This window comes from Ovis aries, chromosome 5 (genome assembly GCF_016772045.2).
Source record: "Ovis aries strain OAR_USU_Benz2616 breed Rambouillet chromosome 5, ARS-UI_Ramb_v3.0, whole genome shotgun sequence".
Taxonomy (NCBI): Eukaryota; Metazoa; Chordata; class Mammalia; order Artiodactyla; family Bovidae; genus Ovis; species Ovis aries.
The window spans coordinates 2,387,195-2,412,954 of record NC_056058.1 but is presented as its reverse complement, the minus strand read 5'-3'; the positions used below and the strand labels follow the sequence as shown (position 1 = coordinate 2,412,954).

General features: G+C 53.3%; 2 protein-coding genes and 1 long non-coding RNA gene across 4 annotated transcripts; 1 reads left to right on the top strand and 2 right to left on the bottom strand.

Moving 5' to 3' along the window:
* Positions 1 to 3,206: 3,206 nt before the first annotated feature.
* Positions 3,207 to 11,553, bottom strand: TRIM11 (tripartite motif containing 11). 2 transcript variants are annotated; one of them, XM_027969299.2, is made up of 6 exons: positions 10,903 to 11,553; positions 8,635 to 8,730; positions 7,965 to 8,195; positions 6,181 to 6,203; positions 5,994 to 6,094; positions 3,207 to 5,503 (listed from the first exon to the last, which is right to left on the bottom strand). In XM_027969299.2, the coding sequence occupies exons 1-6, from the start codon at positions 11,308 to 11,310 to the stop codon at positions 4,956 to 4,958; spliced, it is 1,407 nt and encodes a 468-aa protein (XP_027825100.1). In that variant the 5' UTR covers positions 11,311 to 11,553; the 3' UTR covers positions 3,207 to 4,955. The 2 variants fall into 2 exon arrangements, with proteins under 2 accessions (XP_027825100.1, XP_042105393.1); XM_042249459.1 differs by having other exon boundaries at positions 7,965 to 8,192.
* Positions 11,554 to 11,705: 152 nt separating this feature from the next.
* Positions 11,706 to 16,632, top strand: LOC114114812 (uncharacterized). Its single transcript, XR_003589325.2, has 2 exons — positions 11,706 to 12,818; positions 15,106 to 16,632. It is a non-coding gene; the product is annotated as an uncharacterized LOC114114812 (long non-coding RNA).
* On the bottom strand, positions 12,404 to 18,564 carry TRIM17 (tripartite motif containing 17). Its single transcript, XM_027969302.3, has 6 exons — positions 17,139 to 18,564; positions 15,683 to 15,778; positions 14,968 to 15,198; positions 13,620 to 13,642; positions 13,429 to 13,529; positions 12,404 to 13,133 (listed from the first exon to the last, which is right to left on the bottom strand). Exons 1-6 carry the CDS (start codon positions 17,712 to 17,714, stop codon positions 12,586 to 12,588), a joined length of 1,575 nt encoding a protein of 524 aa, XP_027825103.2. The 5' UTR covers positions 17,715 to 18,564; the 3' UTR covers positions 12,404 to 12,585.
* Positions 18,565 to 25,760: the final 7,196 nt, after the last annotated feature.

The window sequence follows — 25,760 nt, the reverse complement described above, 5'->3', positions numbered from 1 at the left end:
AGAATTTTCCACAGGCCTTAGTAGTTACTTAAAATCCCAGCTGTTTTAAGACCTAGCTCTCTTACCCTGTTGTCTCAGGTGTGAAATGGGATGGTACCACAAAGACTTGCTGTGAGACGCCAGTAACTGTGGAGGAACCAAGTGAAAAAGGACCCTCTGTCTTTTCATCTGGCTGAACACATTACATGCCCCTGAGACGTATAGGAAAGGAAGTAAAAGGAACTGACAGAGACTGGCCACCCATATAGACCAAGGGGGGCTGTTTTTATCTTAAATATTCCTTTGACCATACTTCAGCCATAAAAAGGAAAAAAGTGGAAAAAGTGAAGTCACTCAGTCACGTCCGACTCTTTGCAACCCCATGGACTGAGGCCATGGGATTTTCCAGGGAAGAGTACTGGAATGGGTTGCCATTTCCTTCTCCAGAGCATCTTCCCAACCCAGATCTCCTGCATTGTAGGCAGACACTTTACCATCTGAGCCACCAGGGAAGTTCCATAAAAGGGAAAGAAACTGTCATTTTCAGGGTTGTCAATGGACTTAGAGTCTGTCATACAGAGTGAAGCAAGGCAGAAAAACAAATACTGTGCATATATGTGGAATCTCAAAAAATGGTATCAATGAGCTTATCTGAAAAGCAGAAATAGAGACACGGATGTAGAGAACAAACCTATGGATACCAAGGAGAAAAGGTGGAGTAGGATGAACTGGGACGTTGGGGTTGACATATATACAGTGTTATGTATAAAACAGATCACTAATGAGAACCGATTGTATAGCACAGGGAATTCTACTTGGTGCTCTGTGGTGACCTAAATGGGATGGGAACCCAAGAGGGAACATACGTATGTATAAGTATGGCTGATTCCCTTTGCAGTACAACAGAAACTGATAACAGCAGTGTAAACCAACTATTGTTCAGTCGCTCAGTCATGTCTGACTCTTTGGGACACCATGGACTGCAGCACCCCAGGCTTCCCTGTTCACCACCAACTCCTGGAGCTTGCTCAAACTCAAGTCCATCGAGTTGGTGATGCCATCCAACTATCTCATCCTCTGTCTTCCCCTTCTCCTCCTGCCCTCAATCTTTCCCAGCATCAGGGTCTTTTCCAATAAGTCAGTTCTTCGCACCGGGTGGACAAAGTATCACAGCTTCAGCTTCAGCATCAGTCCTTCCAATGAATATTCAGGACTGATCCTTTAGGATTGACTGGTTTGATCTCTTGCTTTCCAAGGGACTCTCAAGAGTCTTCTCCAACACCACAGTTCAAAAGCATCAATTCTTTGGCGCTCAGCTTTCCTTATGGTCCAACTCTCACATCCATACACGACTACTTACTAATGCCTTTAGTATTGCAGTAGCTACTCCCTCCAACTTTTGAGGTCTCCACCATGCCATCCTGAATATTTGCTTTTCAACACTGACCTGACCTGGGTTCGATCCCTGGGTGGGGAAGACCCCCTGGAGAATGAATTGGCAATCCACTCCAGTATTCTTGTCTGGAGAACTCCATGGACAGAGGAGCCTGGTGAGCTACAGTTTATGGGGTCGTAAAGAGTCAGACACGACTGAGCAAAAAACACTTTCACTTTCAACCCCAAATGCTTGTTTTCACTTCTTTCCTGTTTTCCCGTTGTTCTGCTGAGTCATGTGGGAGGAGGGGTGCTGGGCATTTTAAAACTTGGTAGGCACTACTTGGGATTCCCTGGTGGCTCACTGGTAAAGAATTTACCTGCCAATACAGGAGACACAGGTTTGATCCCCGGGTCAGGAAGATCCCCTGGAGAAGAAAGTGGCAACCCTCTCCAATATTGGTGCCTGGGAAATCTCACGGACAGAGGAGCCTGGCAGGCTAGTTCACTGGATCACAAGAGTTGGACATGACTTAGCAGCTAACAAGGCAATCCTTATGGTTGTTCTGAAGCCCCGGGAATGGCTGGCACCGGCTACACTGCCCTGACTTACTCCGCATTCATCCAGCTTTATTTTCCTCCGGAATGCTCATTGGCTACCCAACTGACAGTCTTACCTGAGCTACTCCTAGGGTAGGAGGTAACTGCTGGTGCCCATCACTTATTGCTAATGTGGGAATCACCAGCTGCTGGCACTGACTGCCAGCCTAAGGGCTCCCTGCTAGTGCCAATGCAGACATCTACTGCTAGTGTCGGGGCTGTTAGCCATCACTCACTAGATTTCAGGCCGTGTCCGTGAGCCTGCATGTTCTTTGTGGTCTCTCTGAGCCTAGAACATTGGGTGGCACCGCTGGGATGCAGGCATATTTGAAAAGCTGAAAATCAGTCTGCTTGCCAATAGGCATCAGTGAAGCTCATTTTTTTCCCCCCTCTCAACTGGTGGAGGGTAGCAGAATGTTACCCCCAAAACATCTCATTTGTTATAGATTATGTAACCAGGCAGATGCTATGGGGCTTTCTCTGGACAGACCCTTCCCCCTCTGCTGTGGTTCCTCTCTGCAGTAGACAAATAACAGTATCTGATGCATAATCCCTGAATTGTTTTTACAGATGGAAGGAACCACTTGTGATCTGGACCCCTAGACCCACTGGAGCCTAAGGCTGGTTAATATTAGCCACTCTGCTATCTCACCATCAACCAGAGGGCTGTGTGCACGAGCTGATCGCATACCGAGATCCCCCCTCCCCGACCTGGCCTTTAAAAATGCCTTGCTGAAACCCTTCAGGGGGAGCTTGGGGTTTTAGAGACCCCTGCCCTCCTTGTATTGGTGCCTTTACAATAAATACTGCATACCGAGGGTTAGTGGACTGGCTTTACTGCTCGTTGGCAAGCCAACCCGTTTGGTTTGGTAACAATTATTTTGACCTGGAGGCGTTTAAGCAACAAGTATTAGGTCCCTGCCTTTCCCCTTCTAAAAGCAGAACACACATTTTCAGAGGTATCTCTGTCCCCCCTCCACAGGAAAGATCTGGACTCTAGATCCTATCAGTTTAGAGATTGAGGGGCTGGGGATCTGCATATAACAAGCCATACTAACTAGCCTTAGCTGCCATCATTTTACTTGCATGCTTTGCCACCCTTGGAAGCCTAAGGCTGCTTTCCCTGTCTTGTCACTTCTCCATAAACACTGTTCTTTGTTGAAGTCGTATCTAAGCCAGAGATCTAACCTGCTGTTCTAAGGCGCTCATTTTCCTGGGGCTTCTTCTATGCATACCTGAGGCACACACGTCAATAAATTTTGTCTTTGTTATTTTTTATTAAATGGTCTCAGCCAAGAACTCAAAAGGATTGGGAGAAAATGATTTTTTCTCCCCGACACTTGTGTTCAGCTTTGTTCGAAAGCCGAAGCCAGAAGTATCTTGGTGTCCTGGCAGGAGTTCTATGCTCATTCATTAAACCCACAAGGCTGTTCCACAGACCAGGTTTCCAAAAGCCATTGCTGAAGTCCCAAACCTTAAGATGCGAATCTTTCTCCAGGCAGGAACCAAAGAGTATGCTCAGACTTCCAGGAGGAAATGAAGCAGTGGGCCCAGTTACTTGGGAAATCATATGGGAATAATTTTTAGCCCAAAACAAAAAAACGGCCAGACCCCTGACTCAACTGGGAAAATACTTCCCCCCGTTGTATGTAATTTGAAGGAACTGCTGTGAAAGATATTCAGAAGTGGTGTATAATAGTCACAATAACAAAAAAGCCCAAGAATGGGAGAATGAGTAAGTAAATGAAAAAGTACTGGCTACTGAACACAGTGGAACGTAGGAAATGTTTATCAGGTTATCTGTAAAAAGGAAAAAATCCCCACAGTACCCGCAGGAAAGAAACACGCGTGCTGAGTCCGAGGACATGGAGAGGGTATCTGGGAGTCGCTGTGCTGGGTGCGCAGCAAGCAGAGCACGCTGCTTCTGCACCCTCCCCGAGGGTGGGCCCTCTGGGGGATCCCCCCACTCTCCAACCTTAAGGACATCTGTGAGTTCATTTACTATGAGAACGGCCCTTACAATTAATCAAAATCGAGGGGTGCAGAGACACTGCATCACGCCTTCTCGAGAAGGGGGAAGAAGTGTTAAAACTTAGAGCAGAAACGAATCCTGGATTCTGTGAGCCAGGGTTCTCTGCAGCCTCACCCCCGCGCCCAGGCAGGAGTGACACTCCGGGTTCTGAGTTCAGGGATAGCCCCACGGGTCACTGAAGAGACACACTTGAGAGGGCAAGGCCAGCCTGCTCTTCTCAGTGCCACGCAGGTGCAAACTGTGGAGCTTCACACTCACTCCCATGCACTCGCAACTCCCAGAACTGAACCTCTGCGCTGGGGACCAGGGAAGGACCTTTTCCAGAAGCTCTGGGTGGGCCATGCTCAGGGGGATTTGAGGACGTCTGTGTGTCCTAGTTAATCAACCCCTTTATTCGGTGACTCACTTTCCACATCACCTGTCACCTGAAGACTCTGCTGCACCCCCAAGTAATCAGACAACCACAGACTTCCCCAGCAGTTTGGACCAGACCCCAGGTCAGGTTGGTGGGCTTTGAACCACCTCTTGGCCAAGCAGTCTCACAAGATAGTAGCTTTCTTAAGGGGTGGCCCAGGGTCTGGGGGGGCTCACACTGGAGGCTGAGTAAATTCTACAGGCTCTCGTCTCCTACCCCAGACTGAGGCTGGGCAGGGCAGGCTGCCGAGGCTCCTGGAACCAGAGCTACCAGGGCCCCAGGCTCAGGGTTCCGCAAAGGACTGTGGGCGTGATGCACTGGTGAATGGGGTCTCAGCACCTGACGGCCTTGCAGGGTCCCGGGGAGAGGACAGCCCAGCCTGCACACACTCACCCATGGCTTCCTGGGAGTGGCAGTGACAGAGTTCAGTTTGCCCCTCGATCTGAGTGGCACTATGGGTGCCTTCCACAGCTCAGAGGACAAGCACCCTCCCCTCGGGTTTTCCAAGCATCTCGCAGACTCAGAAGGCAGGACAAGGGGCTGCTAGAAGCCTGCTCACTGGGGAGCCAGCCCGTCCCCGGGCCCGCCTTTCAGCCTGCAGATGGTCATAGGGGTCGGGCTGCTGGACAGAGGAGAGAAGAGGGCCCGCAGGGTCCCCGAGAAGGGCGTCTCAGGAAAGGTATACAAGAGTGACCCATCACTGGCACTGTAGAAGGACAGGTGTCCAGCCTCGTAGTCCAGAAAGATGCCCACACGCCGGGGTGGGTCTCGAAGAGGGGCAAAAGCTCGCTCAGAGGAGTTGTAGTAGCTTCCCAGGAACACCAGGATCCAGAAGCCGTTGCCAGCAAACAGCTCGCCCTTCTCCTTGCGGTTGGCGTTCTCTCTGCAGACACCCAGGGCCCAGCTGGCCCTCTCCCCAACCTCCACCTCCCAGTAATGGCGGCCCGAGGTCAGGGGCTCCCGGCCCAGCACACAAGGCCCAGGGTCGAACCGCTCGGGGCTGTCAGGCAGGGCCTGCCGCAGGTCCCCGCGCCGCACGCTCCTCCGGTCCTCGGACAGCACCAGCTCAGGGTTGGCTGTGTCAGGATCCAGGGTCATGTCCCCTGCAGACAGAGCAGGGGTCAACCCTCCCAGCTATCTGCTTCAGATCCCTACACCCTTGCAGTCACAGCTTGTGACTGACCACAAACCGACCATACCCCTTCTCCCACTCAAAAAGATTATGCAACCACTTTGAGTTGTATCTTGGAACATTCTAGAAAGTAGTTCATGCTTCCTTGTGATTCACCCTCCTTTAGAGGACAGAAGGAAATCCTGAGTGCTTTCTGTGTGTTCCAGGGCAGCAGGCTCCCCAAGCCTGGGGTCCACACAGGTGCTCTGGTATTTCTGCTCTTCCTATATACATCAGTGAAAAGTCTGGACCTGACCTGCTACCTCATCTTCCCAAGGGCCTTGATCTCTCCTAGTTTCTCATCCATGAACTGGGAGCTTGCGTGCTGTTCTACCCCAGACCACCAGCAGAAGCTCAGGACTGGCACTGTCTCCGGTCTGGAGACAGCAGGTGGGACCCCCTGGCCTGTGCACGGCACTCACCTCGGAACCTCCGCAAGGCCTCCACCAGCCCAGGGACCCTGCACACGGTCCTCATCTCCATAGGTACCACCTCTGGAGGCTGCAGCTTCACGTCCTGGACTCTGGAGGGGCAGTGCAGATGTCACCCCTGCAGGGGGCCCACCTGAACCCTGCTCCCCCCTCCCTGGGGAGAGGCCGAAGCGCCTACCTGCGCAGGGTGTCCCTGATGTCCTGTGGAAGAAACACACGGCATCAGCACCCGTCTCCTGGTCTCAGGCCTGCCCTCACCCTGGCCTGGCCCTGCACCAGAGTGTTCCCAAACCTCCTGCACACACTTATGTGGTGGGAAACCACCCTGGAGCTGTTCTGAATCAGGCCTGAGGTCACTGCAGAGCAGCTCTGGGCGCGTCTAACCCTGCAGACCCGGCTGCATTCCCTTCACATGCCTGGAGGGCACAGGGGATCTGGCTGCCAGCCCCCTCACCCACAGAGCCCTAGGCACCCCTGGGTGCCAGGAGAGGTAGGGTGGGGTCCCACCCTCCAGGGGTTGAAGGCTGTCTCCACCTTAGCCTGGAGCCATGCCTCCATCAGCCGAGCACTTCCTGCGCCCCAGGAGCTAGGCAGCTGGTGGTCTTGTGTCTGCGGCCTGGCCTGCACCGGCTGCCATCCCTCAGTCCCCACTCACAGCTGACCTTCCTGGAAAGGCCTCTCTGCCTGGATGCTCCTCTCTCTTGTGATGATATGTGAGAACAGTTTACTCAAGTGTCATAAAACGATTGTGTCCCCCCAAGTCCAAGGCACTCCCTGCCGCTGGTCTCCTGACCAACACTGTGGGCCAAGGGTCAGCCCACCTGACCTCCTCCACATGCTTCAGTAAACACGGTGCTACCCAGGGCTGCTCTTCCCCCAGCAGAGGCAAAGGGAAGCTCTGGGGATGGGGCGGGGGGGTGGGGGGGAGAATGGGGGGCATCTTTTCTGCAGCCAGCCAGCCAGGTGAACAGGGAACCGAGAGAACGACAAAGACCAGGAGATATGAGCACTTGGGAAGGTAGGGGAGCAGTGGTGAGCAGTGGGGGGCAGATGGGGTAGTACGGAACAAGCAGCAGGAGGCGAAGGGCAGGAAATGCAGCCAGGCCAGCTGAGGTCAATCCCTCACTGAGAGATCTCAACTGAAACCCCACATTGCATTTCATATAAATCTGCGGTTCTCATCTTACTTCCTGGACCAATCTGTCCTCCCTCTAGAACCTCTGCTTTCTGCAGCTTTCCCAGCACCACTCACTCACCTCTGAGGGCTGCTCCCTATCATCCCCAGCTGCCTGCCCAGCGCCACTTCACTGACCTCTGCTGACTTCCCTCAACCCCCGCCACACACTTGCCCAGGATTCTTCCTGCTTCCCAGGCTGAAAAATCACTTGCTGGCTCAGCACAGGCCAAAGGAATGTTTTAGCCCCAGGAGGGCAGCCTGAAGCTGGTCCTTAAAGGTTTACTCAGCTCTGAAGCTCCAAGGAGGGTCACCTCCTGCAGGAAGGCCCCTGGACTGCAAATGCAGTGTCCTCACTCCCACCTGAGGGCATGAATTGCTGGCACCAGGAGTCCAGCAGACTCTCGGGGCAGCACTGGGCCCAGGCAGGAATCATTATGGGAGACCTGCTGGCTTCTCCTCTCAGCCCAGGGGGCCCAAACCTTCAGAGACCTGGGTGGTGGTGACCCAGTGGCTCTGGATCCTGGAATGCCACCCACCCTGTGGCCTGGCCAGTCTCCAGGAGGGCTCCCAGCACAGGCACAAACACCAGCTCATGCAGCTCAGCACTGCGGTCCACTCTGCATGTTTCCCAGGAAGGTGACTAGCTATTGACCTGGGAGGTCCAGGCAAGCATCAGGGTAGTCGGTCGCCTCTGCACAATGCTTCCCCCACTCTGCTGCTCTCCCTTCCCACGCCTGGCCTTGCGAGGCCCCACACGCCCACCCCCAGAAGGGGTGCTGGCTCACCTGCAGCAGCCCCAGTGCAGGCAGCTGGCAGCGGCCCTCCAGCTCGGCGATCAGCTCGGCCAGCCGGGCGCTCTGCTGTCCAAGGCGGGCCGCGCTCTCCCTCAAGGGGGGCAGCACCTCCAGCTCCTCCTCTTCCAGCCTCTGCAGCAGCAGCTGCTCCTCCTCCACGAGCAGACGGCGCAGCCTCTCAAACTCGGTCAGTACATTCTGCCGCTGGGTCTCCACCATCTTCTGTGGGGGCCAGGGAGGATGGCTGAGGGCCTGGGACCTGGAGCCTCACTAATCCATCTGGGGTCCCCCACACCCACTCCTTCCTGACCCCAAAGCACTGCACCACCAGGGGCACCCAAAAAATCCAGGGGAACTTAGTATCCCCCCAAATCCCAACCTTACCACCCAATACATTCCCAATTGCCCTTTCCCCAACCCTCAAAGCCACAATCTGGGATGGCCCCCACAGCCATCCCTCCCCACCTGGGACCCCCCACGCCTGGCCCTCCCTGATACCCATTCCCAAGTGGCAAACCCATGCTGAGTTGGGTTATACACGGGGTCTGGAGCAAGAGCGCTGCCTGAGGAGCAGCGTGAGGCTGACTGTGAACAGCAGGGTCCTGTGGTGGGGCCCTCACGCCCCCCCACCCCTGCCCACACTGGGCGCCTGGCCACCTGCCTGCCACAGGGAGCAGGTCTCCTCCGCTTGGGCCTGGAACAGCAGCGCATCCTCCATTTGCTTCCGCAGATGCTCCAGGGATTTCTCCAGCTTGCTCTGCAGGGAGGTGAGGCCAGAGTGACTCCAGCCAGGCCAGGCCCCCAGGCTGGCTATCATACACGCTCCCACCTGCTCAACTCCCGCTAAGCCTGAACTCAGCTGGCAGGGACCAGTAGAGGAAACGAGGGTCTGGGACACGGTGAGTCCCGAATTTGCCAGGAGATGCCCTCTTAACTGGTGTGGCCCTTCCAGCACTGTCCTCACAAGCGTGGCTCTCCTGCCACGGCCCTTTGGCTGAATCTCCTTTCTTCTGTTTCCCATGCCTCCCTCAGCTCAGGGCAACTTTCCCACAACCGCTCTCACTGCGTCACCACCTTCTTTCTTCCAAACCCGTCACTTCTCTCTGCCTGGACTGGGCTTGCTGGACTTCAGCTGACTAGAACACATGGCGGGACGGGCTACATTTGGATCCAGTTTCTTGGTCCTGATTTCAGGCCTATGCCTGACACCGCCTTCAACCTTGCTTATGACACATCCGGCACCTTGTAACGCCAGAAGGCTTAAAGGCCTATCATAGGAGTGACCACGGCAGCGCTCGTGGGGTTTCCACTGTTCTATCCATGTTCTAGACACACCAGGGCCCTGAGAGGCTGCGCTTTGTAGAGTCAGCGCTTCCGGGCTGTGCAGATACTGGCCAGAGCCCTCTGCTGGGCACCTTCCCCAGCACTAAAAGCAAGCACTGGAATGGGGAAGGGGACTGGGTCATGGCATCCCAGAACACGACACTACGGCATCTACAGTACTTAGAGCTGAGATGACGGAGAAACAGCAGAGCTCTCTGCTCTCCTCCTTTTGGCATTTTCCAAGAGAAAGGTGCGTGCCCTTTACCAGGAAGGGGAGAGCACTCGTCACCCAGGGGCAAGCTGTTGACACCGAGATGAGTCTACCTGTTCATCTCTGTCACTCTAATTTGCAAGCCTGAGTTACAGAACCTGATATGCTAGAGGGAAAGGCTTTTCCTCCCCTGAGACAGGGAGGGTTACGTGCTACCATGGGTCAGCTGGAAGAGGCCTCGAGAGAACTACTGGTCATCCTCTGCTCTTCCAGTCACTGTCCACACCCTGACCAGGATCCTCAGCGACAGGACTGCAAGACTCATAATAAGGAGTGGGTGTTCAAGTGTGCAGATTATGCCTCAAAGTGAGGGAAAAAAACCACAAGAAGATGTTAGGACAAGTCCGGTGATGTGGGTTCGGCATAGGTTTATTCTGTTGTCCCAGAGGCTTATTCTATGATAGTGATAGAATAGCAATCCTAACACTGACTAAACTGTGTGCTTGAGGCACCTCAGCAGCAGACAGTACTGGCCACAAAGAGAAATGAAAATCACAGTCAAAATGTTTGAAAGATATCACCCACAGACTTTATACTCTGGGTTTCAGAAGCAAACCCGCCCACAGACCAGGGAGGTAGCAGGCAGCTGCCAGTTAAGTGTCTGTCCTGAGGCTCTTAGCAGAGGAGAGGGCTGGTGTTAAGTTTGGATTTTACGAAATACATTTCTGTAACAGAGAAATCAGGCTTCTCCGCCTGGGCTCACAGCAGGGCTGAGCCCTGCCTTGTCTGCCGGCAGAGTATCCAAACAGCAAACACTGGTGGGCTCTGGCTCCCAGAGGAACGGCTCCATCCTAAGTTGATCCCAGCCTGGGGCTCTCCAGCAGCTTCCTGGCTGCCTTCCCATCTGGCCTAATCAGAACCTCAGCACTAGCGTGGGCCCCACAACCCTACTCTGCCCACCAACCTCTGAGAACTCAAGAGTCCACATCCATGCACGTCCATCTGGGACCAGCCACCTCTCAGGTTCCCTTCCCACTTTTCTCCTACTCTCGGCTCCGTCTCTGCCAGTGGTCAGTCAAAACTGCCCAGTCCCCTACCCGGACAGCCCTCCCACCGCCTCTTTGGGACCTAGACTTCAGAAAGCTCGTCCCCTCCCCGCCCTCTCCCCCCACGCCCGGGTTCCTAGGCCAGCGCCTCACTGGTGGGCGGTGCCCCAACCCCTAGGATGCTGGTTTGGTACAGGATGCACCCCCCTTACACACCCCCGAGCCCCGGGGCAGGCTGGAACCTGAGCCCGCGACATCGGACAGGATGCGCCCCAACCAGGCCCGGGCCCCCGCCCCGCGCCGCGGCTACCCCTTGCCAAGCCGCGCTCTGCCCGGGACCTGCCCACACCTTAAGGTCTTCGGCCGCGTCCTGCAGCGGGCGCACACGGTGCGCCCAGTGCTCCCCTGAACGCTCGCAGGCCGCGCACAGGAGGCGCAGCTCGTCGCCGCAGAAGGCGGCCAGCGGCTCGCGGTGCGCCGCGCACACTCCCTGCGGAACCGGAGACGGCGGGTGCAGGCGCCGCGCCATCTCGGCCATCTTGGCGAGCGGGCGGTTGGGTCGCAGGTTCCTCTGCGGGAACAGCTCGCGGCACTCGGGGCAGGCGTACGGGCCCTCGGGCTGGCCCCAGCAGCGCCGGATGCACTCGCGGCAGAAGTTGTGGCCGCAGTCGGTCATCACTGGGTCCGTGAAGTAGTCGAGGCAGATGGCGCAGGTGGCCTCCTCTTGGAGGTTGGTCGACAGGTCGGGTGCGGCCATGGCCCCGATGGAGCGGACGAGGGCCGCGTTCTCCGCCGGGTCGGCGGCCGCTGCCGGGACTCTGGGGAGGGGCTGGGGACGCGCGGTGCAGGGCACCAGGGGATTCGGGGAGCTTCGGGGCGCAGGGTCTCCGGGGTCCGAGGCCTCTCGATTCCGAGGATGCGGAGTGTACGGCTCCGGGACTGCGGCGACTCCAGGAAGGTAGGGCCTAGGGACACCGTTTGCAGGCAGGAAGGGACACTCAGCAGCAGCGGAAGCAGGAAGCAGCTTTTTTCCCTTCTGGAACCACCCACTGTAGCTCAGGATTGGCCGTGGTCTGTCACGCGGCCTCCAGCGGCACCCAACTGGAGGCTGCTCACCCGCTGACCTTGCGTCGCCGCCGCCGCCCGCGTGCCAGGTCGTGGCTGTCTCTAGGGTGCTGCGGCTTTCCCGCACCTGCTGTCTCCCTCGGACCTCGGGGAACGTGAGGCTTGGGGGCCGGGGCCGCTCCGCACGGGCGCTGGGCTCTCCGCAATGCGCGGAGGCGGCGAGGACAAGGGGAAGCCGAGGCTGTGCCGGGGAGCCCCAAGTCGTTTCCCGTGCGCTCCTGGGTCCTCAAGCCCCCGGGCTGGGAACGATCAGAACTTATGGTGTCGGGGGCTCAGCCCTCTGGGACTACTGGCCTTGTTGGGGGTCAGAGTACATTGGCCAGAATTCTGGGGTTCTGGCCACTGTTCCCCAGTTGTTAATGCGTCTGCAATTACGGGGGTCGGATGGGCAGTGGCGAGTGAGTTAAAGGAAGGGACCGTCTGATCCTACCCTGAATTTTGCCCCTACCGCAAAGGTGGGCGGCTCTGAGGCTTGTAGGAATTCAGCTTGAAAAGTCCCTTCACTTTTCCGTTTTCCCCCTGTGAAGGACCCAGATATGGAATTTGCTGAGGACAAAGAAGGTAGACACTTGAGGCCTTGGCTCTACCTGAGCCACTGAGCCACCAGTGAATGGCAATATCTCTAAGTGTAGAGCAGGGGACATGGCTAAAGAAAGCACCACACTGTGTATGTACTTAGAAACTGACCCACTATGAAAGTTTTCTGTATGAAGCGTCTGTAAGCATTGACTCTTGATGTTTAACTGCTTTAATCATGATTATATTTCCACTTTGTAGAACCAGCCTGCACAGCCGATGGCTTGCAGATGCCTCATTCGCGATAAGCTGGGCAGGTGGGCCTTGCTGAGCGGGACCGCCTCACCTTCTGGAGAAAGGAGGGTTGCCCAGGCTCCACCAGCCTGCGCCCCTATCCCTTCACCCACAGAGTCACTGTAGAGATGACCATCTGGCCTGATTTGGGGGCCCCAAGGCAGAAGAAGGGCTGCAGGGGGCCAGGGAAGGCAGGCTGAGAGTAGGTATGCAGGTGGGACCCGTCGTTCACGTTGTAGAAGGACAGCTCTCCAGCTTCAAAATCCAGGAAGATGCCCACGTGGCTCGGAGGCTCGACCAGTGTGGCGGGAGTTGGGGGAAGCGCGGCAGGTGTGTACCTCTTTCCCTTGCATAGCTGCACCACCCAGAACCCGTTTTCTGGGGACTTGGGGACCCTGTTCCTCCGGCTCACGTTGTCCCTGCACACGCCCAGGGCCCACAGTGCGTCACCGGTGAGGTTCATGCCCACCTCCCAGTAGTGCCTCCCTGAGGAGAAGGCCTCTTGGCCAACCGCACAGGGATAGGCGAGGAACCTGTCCTTGCCACGGGGCGTGCCATCCATCGGGGTGCTCAGGTAGCGCCTCTGGCGGCTCTCATACAAGAGGAGGTAGGGGTATGCCGTGGAGGGGTCGGGCACCACATCCTCTGGAGACAGGCCCAGGGTGGAGGGGAAAGGGGGACCTTTCAGGGTCAGTGTGGGGAGGGCAAGGCCCTGGCAGGGACCGTTCATCCTAACCCCCACCCAGGCCTCCCTTTGGCTGAGTTCAGCTGTGAACCTGGAGTTAACTGCATGATCCTATATCCCAACTGTGGATATTGGCAGTGCCAAGGAGATGGGGCTGGGGTACCACTTGGGGAACCCCTCTCCTGTTGGTGGCTCTTGCTTTGAGTGGCTGAGAGCAGGGTGGGGCATTGCCAAGAGCCCCTGGGCCCCACTTACCTTGGAAACTCTTGAGGACCTCTATCTGCCCTGGGACCCTACAGATGGTCTTCAGCATGACGGAGGTAGTCTCTGGGTACTGCACACTCAGGCTGTTCTTCCTCCAGTGGATACAGGTCTCACTGTTCCCTCCGGCCACACTTACAGTCCTCCCTGCACCCATCACCACCCCCACCGCAGGTGGTACGTACCTGCTGAGGAGGTCTTTCATATCCTTCAAAAGACATGGAAGAAAGCAGAGAGACTGGCAGTGTCTGTGGTGTTCCCAAGCACCCCATGTTGACATTTGGCCAGAAGAGCTAGAAAGGCTTTATGTGTTGCCGTAGCCCCATTTCCAGTTTCTAGAGAATAATCCTGTCTTGGCTATGCACAGTATCATTTGCCTGACTTGCCCAGGCCTCCTCTTCCCCATCACAATGAATGAGGACCCAGGGAAGCTGTCCAGCTCATGACACACCATGAAGGCCTCTATGGGCCTCGGGCCTTGAGTGGGTCAGGAGTCAGTGTCGTGGGTTGCAAACAGATTACATTATGATATAAGGCAAAGTATTCTCCCAAAGGTAGAGAGAGTGTGTCATCTGTTGTTAACCCCAGGACACTTATTGGCAACAGCACCCACAGGATGCTGGGATAGCAGGCATAAAACTGACTGACCCAGGCATACTGGGAGACTTAGATACCCTGCGTGTGGCATTTGCTTCAGTTGTACAAACACATTCCTGCGAATATGTGTATAATGAGTCGCAATGTGAAATGTGTTTTTTTTGCTGTGAAGCCCCTCGCTCTGCACATTTGAACCAGTTGCCCACTTTTCAGCCAATATGAACTGCCCCTTCCAGGGCCTCAGTGTGCAGGCCCATCCCTGCTAGGCCAGCTGCACCCTCTCCCCACTTCCACAGCTGGCAGGTGTGATCGTGTGACTTGCTCTTGCCTGTGAAGTCACCAGTGCCTCTCTGGGGCCAATCGTTGTGTGGACAACAGCTGCCCTCAAGCCACATCCCTAGGCTACAAAGGGGATAAACACAGCCCAATAGGACTGAAGCCTGTTGTGGGCTGAATCGGCTCCCTCCCCACATTCATCTATTGTGGAGCTCAAACCCCGCAACACCTCAGTATGAGTGTATCTGGAGATAAGGCCTTAAAGATGTGATCAGATCATTAGGGTGGGCTGTAATCCAATCTGACAACATCTTTATAAGAGGAGGCTATCAGGGCATAGACTGTATACAGGGGAATGAGTATGTGAGGACACAGGGAGAATATGGCTTATAAGCCAAGGAGAGGTCTCAGGAGAAACCAGCTGTGCTCACAACTTGAGCTCAGACTTCCAGCCTTCAGGAGTGTAAGAAAGAAATGTGTGTTGTTTAAACCACCTGGCCTGTGGTATTTGTTACGCAGCCTGAGCAGATTGAGACAGAGCCTTCCCCGTTGGCCTGAATCTGTTGCCGCAGGTCAGCCCACCCTGACTGTACCTGAGCCAGAGCTCAAGGCCCCATCCATCCCCACCCCCCAGCCAGGCACACCGGCGTGCCGCCTCACCTGCAGCATCTGGAGCGGTGTGCGCTCGTTTCTGTCTTCCAGCTGCAGGAGCAGCCTCTCTAAGGAGTGACTCTGCTCCTTCAGGGAGGCTGTGCTCTGCTGCAGCTTTGCCACTGTCTCCTCCTCCTCCTTTTTCAGGGCCTGGAGCAGGCGCTGCTTCTCCTCCATCAGGAAGAGACCCATCTTCTCAAACTCGACCATGATGCGCTCCCTCCGCTCCTTCACCTTCTCCTGCGTGGGGGTGGGTGGGCTCCTGGAGGTGAGCCCCACCCAGGAGCCTACCACCCCTAGTACCTGCTTTCACGCCAGCTTGGAAGGGCTGCTCTGGCAACAATGGCGTATCTCCCCTGGATCCCAGTGACCCACAGAAAACCAGCCAAGCAGGCGGGGCTGGGAGCCGGGGATCACACAGAGGGCCCCCCGAATGTCACGGGGGCATAAGTTTACTCCAAGCCCCAAATGGCAACGTCCAAGTGCCAGTGTGCCCTTGCTCGCTGCATCTTTCAAACGGCCAGCCTGTGCTGAGGGCACCGTTCTCAGTCCTGATTTGGCAGGAATTCTGTGAAAATCATTGCCTTTCTGGGGTCCTGTGTTCTCGTCCACACAGGACAGTGATCTCCCCCTCAAGGGGCTTCACAGGTCGGGAGGCCTGTGGGGGCCGGCCGGGCCTTCCCTGCCCTGCCTGGCTGCCGTGTGTGGTGGCCCTGGCACCTACCTGCCACTCGGCCAAGGTCTGTTCCTCCTTGGCTTGCAGCTCTTCTGTCTTCAGCATCTCCTCTCGAAGGTGCTCCATGTCCTCCTCCAGCTTCAACTGTGGTGCACCCAAACCATGGAATGTGGGGGTCAGTGGGCCCCCTGCATGCCACACATCCAAACAGTACCCTCTGAAGCTGCATCCACCCTGAACCATCCTAATGGGGTACAAGGGATGGAAGTATGCCACCCCCAACCCCCAAATCTGTCCCTTTGGCAGAAGGATTATTTTGAGCTGGATGCAGAAAGGTGCCTTCCAGGAGCTCCCATTGTCTGACCAGAAGCATCTCACTGGGGATAGTTTGTGCCCACGAAGAAGATGGCAAGTTGGTGTCAAGATGAACCTACACAAAAACCCCCTATCTTTCTTTACTTTCTCTCTCTCTCTCTCTCTGTCTATATATATTTCTGCTAGCACCTGAATGTGTGTGTCCCTCTGACATCCAAATTCATATACGGAAGCCCTAACTCCTGGTGTGATGGCAGAGGTGGGGCCTTTGGGAGGCGATGAGGTCGAGGCAGTAGGACCCACATGAATGGGATTAGTGCCATTATAAAAGAGACCCGAGAGAGGACGGCGAGACGCTGGCCGTGTGCGCACCAGAAAGGGACTCTCACCTGACTGTGCTCATCTCCAACGTCAGCCTCCAACTGTGAGCAATTGCTGTTATAAGCCACCCAGTCTGTGGAATTCTGTTACTGAGACACTTTCCCACAGTCTGCCACCCTTGGGAGCCTGCAGCTTTCACCTTTGTCCTGTTGCTTTTCTCCAAATGTACTGTTCTTTGTTAAGATGCTTATATAAGCCCAAGTTCTAATTGACTTTTTTTTTAAACTGTTGCTGCAGTTTCTCCCAAGTGACTGGTATAGCAGGCAGGCATATGTTAGTAAACAGTTTGCCTTTCTCTTCAATTTGCCTTTGCTCAATCTAATTCATGGGCCCCCAGCCACAGAGCCTCAGGTGCATGGAGGGAAAAGGCTCCCCTCCCCCTGCCTGTCGGGGGGGGGCGGGGTTGCCTGGTTTGCCCACCCAGATGGCTGCACAAGGACCAGGGAGTATGGCTGGGGCTGGGTGGGGACTTGGTCAGTCTGGACTCCTGCATAATCATAGAGGTGACCCAAGATGGCATGGCCCCCAGCCTGCTTTGTTTTGGAGTAAGGGAGAAGGAAATGGCAGCCCATTCCAGTGTTCTTGCCTGGAGAATCCCAGGGACGGAGGAGCCTGGTGGGCTGCCGTCTATGGGGTCGCACAGAGTTGGATACAACTGAAGCGACTCAGCAGCAAGGGAACACTTCCACTGTGTGGTCCTGCATATGGGGCATTTGTTACAGCAGCCGTTCCCTGCTAATACCCTCCTTGACACATACGCATAGTTGGGCACCCTTGTCCCCTGTCCTGGCCCCCAGCCAGAACCCACCTTGTACGCTTGCACGGCCTCCTCGATAGGGACCACCCTGTGGGGCCGGTGCTCCTGGGACTCCCTGCAGATGAGGCAGATGGGCCTCTGGTCGTCCTCACAGAAGAGTTTGAGCAGCTCTCGGTGCACCGGGCACAGGTCCCTGCTCTGCGGGCTGGGGTGCTGCCGCACCATCTCGGCCACTTTGGTCAGCAGACGGTTGGGCCGCAGGTTCCTCTGGGGGGACAGCTCGCGGCACTCAGGGCAGGGAAAGGAGCCCTTCCGCTTTCTCCTCTTTTTCTGGCCTTTGGCCTTCTCCCAGGTCAGCTGGATGCACTCTCGGCAGAAATTGTGACCGCAGGTGGTCATCACGGGGTCTGTGAAGTAGTCAAGACAGATGGAGCACGTGGCCTCCTCCTGCAGCTTTCTGGCAAGTTCCACAGCATCCATGGTGCCTGGGGAAGGAATAGAGTGTCCTGCCACACGCTCTGCCTGGAGCCCTGAGCTCTTCAATAGCACTCTCTTGGCCTCCTTTTGAAGATGGGAGTCTGAACCTGGGGTTTTAGGGTACCCTGACTCACCTTCCATAAGGGGCATAGATGTCTCTCTCGAAGCTGACAAAGACCCTCTCCTTCAGCAAACCCCAGCCAGCTTCCCCTGAGCTGTAGGCTTGTCTTTGGCTGGCCCCACCCAGTTTCACAGTACTGTGAAATGTGCTGTGATATGTGATCTAGTTCCTCATCCCCCACCTATAATGAATTGATGTCCTTGACCCTCCTTGAGCAAGAATCCTCTTAGGCCTGTTTAGCAATAAGCCCCCTCTCCTCAGGGCACCTCTGGGTGATTTTCCATCACTGACCACCACCACTCCGCTCCTTGGCTACAGATCTGCAGCCGTCTCAGCTGCATTCCAGAGATGGCACTGCAACAATCTTGAATAGCCTTGCTTACTGTTTTAACAAGCACATAGGTTTCTCTTGAACAGAACTCCGCAGAACAAAGGAAAAAGGGAGTTTAAGAGGAAACATCTCTCTCATTAGGGAGCAGGGTTGACAGAGTTTCTCTCTTTAACCAACGCTTGCTCAGGCTCCAGAATTTTCCAACCAAGCCTTGGACTTACATGTTTGTCTCTACACTGTTCAAGTTTAGCAGAAATCCTGCTGCTGCTGCTGCTGCTGCTGCTAAGTCGCTTCAGTCGTGTCCGACTCTGTGCGACCCCATAGACAGCAGCCCACCAGGCTCCCCCATCCCTGGGATTCTCCAGGCAAGAACACTGGAGTGGGTTGCCATTTCCTTCTCCAATGCATGAAAGTGAAAAGTGAAAGTGAAGTCGCTCAGTCATGTCCGACTAGTAGCGATCCCATGGACTGCAGCCCACCAGGCTCCTCTGTCCATGGGATTTTCCAGGCAAGAGTACTGGAGTGGGGTGCCATTGCCTTCTCCAGAAATCCTGCTAGGTGGGTTTAACCAGAACCCCCCCTCCCCACCACTCACTGCTACTAAGATGTTTCCTCCTAGCAACTTCTTGTAACTGACCCTACCCTACTCCTTAAAAATCCCCACTGGCCCATGTTGTATTCAGAACTGAACTTCACAATTCTATATAGAAGGTCTAGTTCTATATAGAACCCCAGTTTCAATGAAACCCCAGTTTCTATGTTAATGTTTCCTCCTATTTCAATAGTCCCAAATAAAACCTGTTTTCACCCCTGTACCATCCAGCTCTGATTTTCCTTGACAAGGTGAAGTGCAGAAAAGATAAAGAGGGCCATTACACGCACACGTGCTCACACACAGGCACCGGAACACACATGTACATGTGCATGCATGTTTGGGACTGGCACACACAAAGAGAGGCACACGCAGAGGCACCTAGACCCGTGCACCAACATCTGAACACAAACTCACATGCACACACACTCTGGGTTGGAATACCCATGACTTGATGCAGTGGAGACCCAGTCCTCCTGGATGCACTTTACAGGGTGGTGGTTAGGGCTGAGTTAGAGTGGATTTAAACATCACTTCTTTACAATATTGTAGAATAATAATTTAAAAATAAACAGTATAAATTTAAGCAAAAATAAATAAATAAACATCATTTCTGAATTATTAACGCAAGCACTGTCCAGGTTCCCTTCTATGCAGTCTGAAACTATGATGGCTGGATTCTGCAGATTCCTGAATCGCTGACATGGGTCCACTTTGTCTCTGGGAAGAGCCCTTGGCGTGAGTCTCTCCCTCTGCTCTCAGCTGCCCTTCGTCCCGACTGCTGCCCACCCAGCAGAAGCTGGGTGAGAGTGGGGCAGTCTGGGCGCTAGGCTCTGGCTCAGGTTCTGGGGGAAGCCATCCAAGGGCTCTGGGCCAGTGATGGCAGACGGGCCTTCCTTGACCCCGGAATGTTACTCGGTAAATGCAGGGCTAAAATAGCGGGCTCTTCGTTCCAGTTTACAACCACCTTCAAAGCTGGGACAGCCACTCCACTAGGGCAGAGGGTGCACGGGGACCCAACCTGAGGCTCAGCACCCACAAGATGACCACCCGCCGGCTCCCTGAAGGGGGTGATGCTTACGGGGTAAAGCAGTGCACGCTGCACCTCGCCAGGCACCCCGAACTACGCCTCCAAACGCGGCCCAGGAAAGCCTGCTTTGAGGCGATGGAAACCACCTGGGCGGGGATCCGAGGGCGCTGGGCTTAGGGCATTGTGGCGTCAGCAGGAGCCCGAGATCGAGGGGCGGGGCCGTAATCACGTGGGGGACGGGGAGGCTTCGTTGGCGAGCGGTTGTCAGCAGCCTAGGGATGGGGGCAGGATTCTCCCGATGGGTAAGGAGCCCTCACAGAGCTGGCCGGAGCTGGGCGGGCGGCGGAAGGAGCGGGAACAGGGCAGGGGTTAGGCAGTCAGGCGGGAAGGGGGAGGGGTAGACGGTGGTGGGAGCCTTGTCCGCGGAGGGGAAGGCGTGCGGGGCGGCAGGGAGCGGATCCCACGGGAGGGGCGTGAGGACGGAAGAGGCAGCGGGGGTCAGGCACACCTTTGGCGGAGATGGATGGGGTCTCTGGTCGACCGGAGGCTCCAGGTCTCCCGGGGCTCCGCACCCCGCCTGGCTGGCTGAACTGTGTGTCTTTCTGCTAACATCTCCAGGACAGAGTCCGGTGGTTCAAGGCTCGGGGCAGCGAGTGGGGTTGGGGGCCAGAAAGCTAGTTGAATGAGGCAATGTGTGTGTTGGTCGCTCAGCCTTGTCCGACTCTTTGCGACCACCGGGACTGTAGCCCCCGCAGGCTCCCGGTTGCTAATTAGAATCCCCCGAAAGTCCCTGCGCCTGCTCTGCATGTAAGGTGAGTCTGGGCTGACAGTTCCTTTAAATTTAGAAAATAGAATCACAGGATTTTTAAAACATTTCTTTCTCTGTTCTTGTTAACTGTGTGTAACTCTTTTTTATCTGGCTAAATAAGCCTGTGGCCCATCTCATGTATCAAGAACGATTCAAAGACCTAGGAGCGTTTCTGACATGTAATCATTTCCCAGAGTCCTGGGAGGATATGGGCCTACCTTGTCATCTAACTTCAAATCATTTTTTATCATAATTGCAGGAGAAAATTAGCAACATTATCATGAAGATGTGAAAGTAATAAGTTGTATTCACTTAGCCATAGGAAAAGAGGTTCCCTTCCATCTCTGCACCCCCTGTAGCTATTGCTTGGGATCAGCATCACATTCTAGTTCTAATTAAATAACAAAAAAAATTTTTTTCTTTTTTCTTTCTCTTTCTCTTCTCTGTGAGTGGTTTTCTGGATTGGGAGCAGATTTGGTTGTATGTTTCCCCGTTAATGTGCGGAAATTTGAAAACTACCAGTGATCGGATTTGGGCTCACGTCTTTACCAACAATATCGAGCACAGTGTAGGTGTGGTTGCAGGTGCTACAGAACCAAAGTGCTTTTTTTAAAAGAACTAGCAAGACTGGTAAACCTGCAACAGAGCTGGAGACCCTTGGGTCACCGTTGAGAATTTGAGACAGGGAGAGTGTGAACCATGACCCAGCATCATCTGTGCAGCTTGCTGGAAGCCTGGGGGCAGGTTGTTGGTCCTTTATGAGCTCCTACTGATGCCTGCGGCACCATGCCACCTGCTCAGAAGGACACATGGGCTCAAACGATCCAGGTAACAGCACAGAGCATGCATCCTTCAAGAAGTAGCTTCTGCCCCACAAGACTCCCTATTCTCTTTCCAGTGTGGAAGTAAATGGAAACAGCCCATGAGAACAAACAGAGGGCATTTACTCATAGCTCTCTGCAACAAGGGAGATGACCACCATCCCTTGGCAGCAATTCAGGGTCCATCAGTGGTGTGGGGTGCTTCCTCTTGGAAAAAGAGAAGGTTTTAGATGTGCCCTGATGGAGGCTGTGGGTCTGGGAAACTGGAGCAACTGACTAGAAGTGAAGTGTCCTGGATGGTTGCTAGAGAAAACAGCCTAATATCCTGCGAGTGTGACTCACCGCAGGTTGGCTTTCTGGGCCAATATATGTAGACGGTATGTTGGCTTCCTGGACAGTTTTACTATGGACTGAATGTGTGTCCCTAAAATTCGTATTTCTTTTCCATGGGGATGGTCTTGATCCCTGTGAGACTAGAGATCTCTTCAAGAAAATTAGAGATACCAAGGGAACATTTCATGCAAAGATGGGCTCGATAAAGGACAGAAATGGTATGGACCTAACAGAAGCAGAAGATATTAAGAAGAGATGGCAAGAATACACGGAAGAACTGTACAAAAAAGATCTTCACGACCCAGATAATCATGATGATGTGATCACTAATCTAGAGCCAGACATCTTGGAAAGTGAAGTCAAGTGGGCCTTAGAAAGCATCGCTACGAACAAAGCTAGTGGAGGTGATGGAATTCCAGTTGAGCTGTTTCAAATCCTGAAAGATGATGCTGTGAAAGTGTTGCACTCAATATGGCAGCAAATTTGGAAAACTCAGCAGTGGCCACAGGACTGGGAAAGGTCAGTTTTCATTCCAATTCCAAAGAAAGGCAATGCAAAATAATCCTCAAATTACTGCACAATTGCACGCATCTCACATGCTAGTAAAGTAATGCTCAAAATTCTCCAAGCCAGGCTTCAGCAATACGTGAACCGTGAACTCCCTGATGTTCAAGCTGGTTTTAGAAAAGGCAGAGGAGCCAGAGATCAAATTGCCAACATCCGCTAGATCATGGAAAAAGCAAGAGAGTTCCAGAAAAACATCTATTTCTGCTTTATTGACTATGCCAAAGCCTTTGACTGTGTGGATCACAATAAACTGTGGAAAATTCTGAAAGAGATGGGAATACCAGACCACCTAACCTGCCTCTTGAGAAATCTGTATGCAGGTCGGGAAGCAACAGTTAGAACTGGACATGGAACAACAGACTGGTTCCAAATAGGAAAAGGAGTACATCAAGGCTGTATATTGTCACCGTGCTTATTTAACTTATATGCAGAGTACATCATGAGAAACGCTGGACTGGAAGAAACACAAGCTGGAATCAAGATTGCTAGGAGAAATATCAATAACCTCAGATATGCAGATGACACTATCCTTATGGTAGAAAGTGAAGAGGAGCTACAAAGCCTCTTGATGAAAGTGAACGAGGAGAGCGAAAAAGTTGGCTTAAAGCTCAACGTTCAGAAAAGGAAGATCATGGCATCTGGTCCCATCACTTCATGGGAAATAGATGGGGAAACAGTAGAAACAGTGTCAGACTTTATTTTTTGGGGATCCAAAATCACTGCAGATGGTGATTGCAGCCATGAAATTAAAAGACGCTTGCTCCTTGGAAGAAAAGTTATGACCAACCTAGACAGTATATTCAAAAGCAGAGACATTACTTTGCCGACTAAGGTCCATCTAGTCAAGGCTACGGTTTTTCCTGTGGTCATGTATGGATGTGAGAGTTGGACTGTGAAGAAGGCTGAGCACCAAAGAATTGATGCTTTTGAGCTGTGGTTTTGGAGAAGAGTCTTGAGAGTCCCTTGGACTGCAAGGAGATCCAACCAGTCCATTCTGAAGGAGATCAGCCCTGGGATTTCTTCGGAAGGAATGATGCTAAAGCTGAAGCTCCAGTACTTTGGCCACCTCATGAGAAGAGCTGACTCATTGGAAAAGACTCTGATGTTGGGAGGGATTGGGGGCAGGAGGAGAAGGGGATGACCGAGGATGAGATGGCTGGATGGCATCACTGACTCGATGGACGTGAGTCTGAGTGAACTCCGGGAGATGGTGATGAACAGGGAGGCCTGGTGTGCTGCGATTCATGGGGTCACAAGGAGTCGGACATGACTGAGCAACTGAACTGAAAATTCGTATGTTGAAGTGTAGCCCCTGGGAGGTGGGGCCTTTGGGAGGCTGATTAGGTCAGGAGGGTGGAGTCCTCATCAATGGGATTGGTGCTCTTAGAAAAGAGACTCCTTTCTCCCAGAGAGCTCCTTTATCGTTTCTATCAGGTAAGGACATAGCAAGAAGGTGGAGGTCTGTAACCCAGGAAGCAGGCCCTCACCAGACACCAAATCAGTTGGTACCTTGCTTTTGTACTTCCATCCTCCAGAACTGTGAGAAATAAAAGTTTGTGGTTTATGAGTGGCCCTGTCATGATATTTTGTTATAGCAGTCAGAGTGGATTAAGACAAGATTGCTGCACATTGTGAGTCAGAGTTTTCTTTTTATATATGGTCTGGCTGCTGTTGGGATGTTCACACTCCCACTGGAATGAAGCTGCAGTTAGATCAGGGCCTGTCTGACCCTGGGAGGGCCGTTCTTCTCACCTGATGGTTTCTAGAGGAATACTTCGAGACTACATGTGGGGCAGTGGTTTCTTGCCCATCCTGAAGCTGTGCTGGGTGGTTCCCTCACCCTGCCTGTTTGGAGAGCTCAACTTAGCTGCAGAGAATCAGCTCAGGCTGCAGTACCTGGAGACAGTAGAAGGCGGCTGTGGATCCGAGAGAAAGCAGGATGGGAAACATAAAAATGTAATCTAAAACTAAGGAGTACATGTGTTAGGGAACCATGGACTGAAACGGCCTGCTGTGACCAGGCAGCATAATAACTGCTTGGATGTGTTAATCACACAACAGGAGATCCCAATAAGGAACACAGAGCTAAGAAGCTGCTGCAAAAAGGAGGGGGTACACCAGCCCATAACATGTCCTGCCAACCCTCCAGAAACCTTCATGCTGAAATCCATCGTGGCTGAGAGACGCTTACACTCCCAAGGACTCTGAGTCAGACCAAACAGGGGCAACAAGCAAGAAGATTGGCCACAGAAAACCCAGAAGGCTAACCCCATGACCAGAAAACCCGAGACTGTGAGCCCCTTGGCGGACCAGTTCTGCTGGCTCTCTTACGTCACCATTCTCTCCCCGGGTTCCCCTTTCCAGTGAAGTCCTTTGCTTTGCCAGCACATGTGTCTCCTTGGACAATTTGTTTGTGACTGTTAGACAAGAGACTATTTTAGGCCTTGGAAGGATTTCCTTTTCTTGCAACATTTGTGTGCCTGAGTGTGTGGCCTTCAGAGCCTCACTTCACCTCATGCCTGATGACATAGACTTACAACTTCGTTTCTGGTTCTTTTTTCTACTTAGTTACTTTTGTAAAGTTTGAATCATTTCACTTAGAGTTTTTGTTTCCATTTATATTTGCCACTTTTAGTCAGAGGGACAAGCAAAAAATTAAAAGTCAGACTTTTTCTTTGACATCTACAAAGCTAAGTGTAAAGGAAATATAAGCTCTCAAATGATGATTTTGATGTGTTTGTAGCATTTATTCTTCTGAAGTATAGGGAAGGAAAATAATTTCCTCTACTATTTTAGAGATATATGAACTAAACCAATAAAACACAATAACAAGAAAAGCATAAACATTTTATTTAATTTTTTAAAAATTTATGTGCTTGAGGGCTTCACAGACAAGAACTGTAACCCCCGCCCCGCCCCCCCCACCGCCCCACCACCACCACCTCCGCCAAAAAAACTCAAGGGCCTATTTTGTTAACTGAAAAAAATATACAATGTGACTTTTGTGAATTAAGTTTTATTGGGACAAAATGAGGACTATAGCCTGGGAGGCAGTTTCAGATACTTCTGAGGAACTGCCTGGAAGAGGTGAGGGGTGGTCAGTGTATATCTGATTTTGGTGAAAGGATATACATGCAAGTAAGCACACATTTTTGTATTAGGTTGCTGCTAGTCATAGAGAAGGAAATGGCAACCCACTCCAGTGTTCTTGCCTGGAGAATCCCAGGGACAGGGGATTCTGGTGGGCTGCCGTCTATGGGGTCGCACAGAGTCAGACATGACTGAAGCGACTTAGCAGCAGTAGCAGTCATGAAAGCCGATGTCTCTGTTAACGACTATAATGCTTTTCTAGATATAAGATGCAAGAATTGGGCGCATAATCTTCTGCTGAAAATATTGAACTGTCCAAAGGTCTGTTCTGCCCATTTTTCCCAGAGCTCAGAGTGCCTCATTCCTAATCTCCACACTGAGCTCCTTTTGGGGTATGTGTGTGTCAGTGACTATATTGGCAAGTGAATTAATCTTTGTAGAGGCAAATGGCAAATGCTAATTTTTAGTTGGCAATATTGATTTTAACAAAGCTGATAAATTGT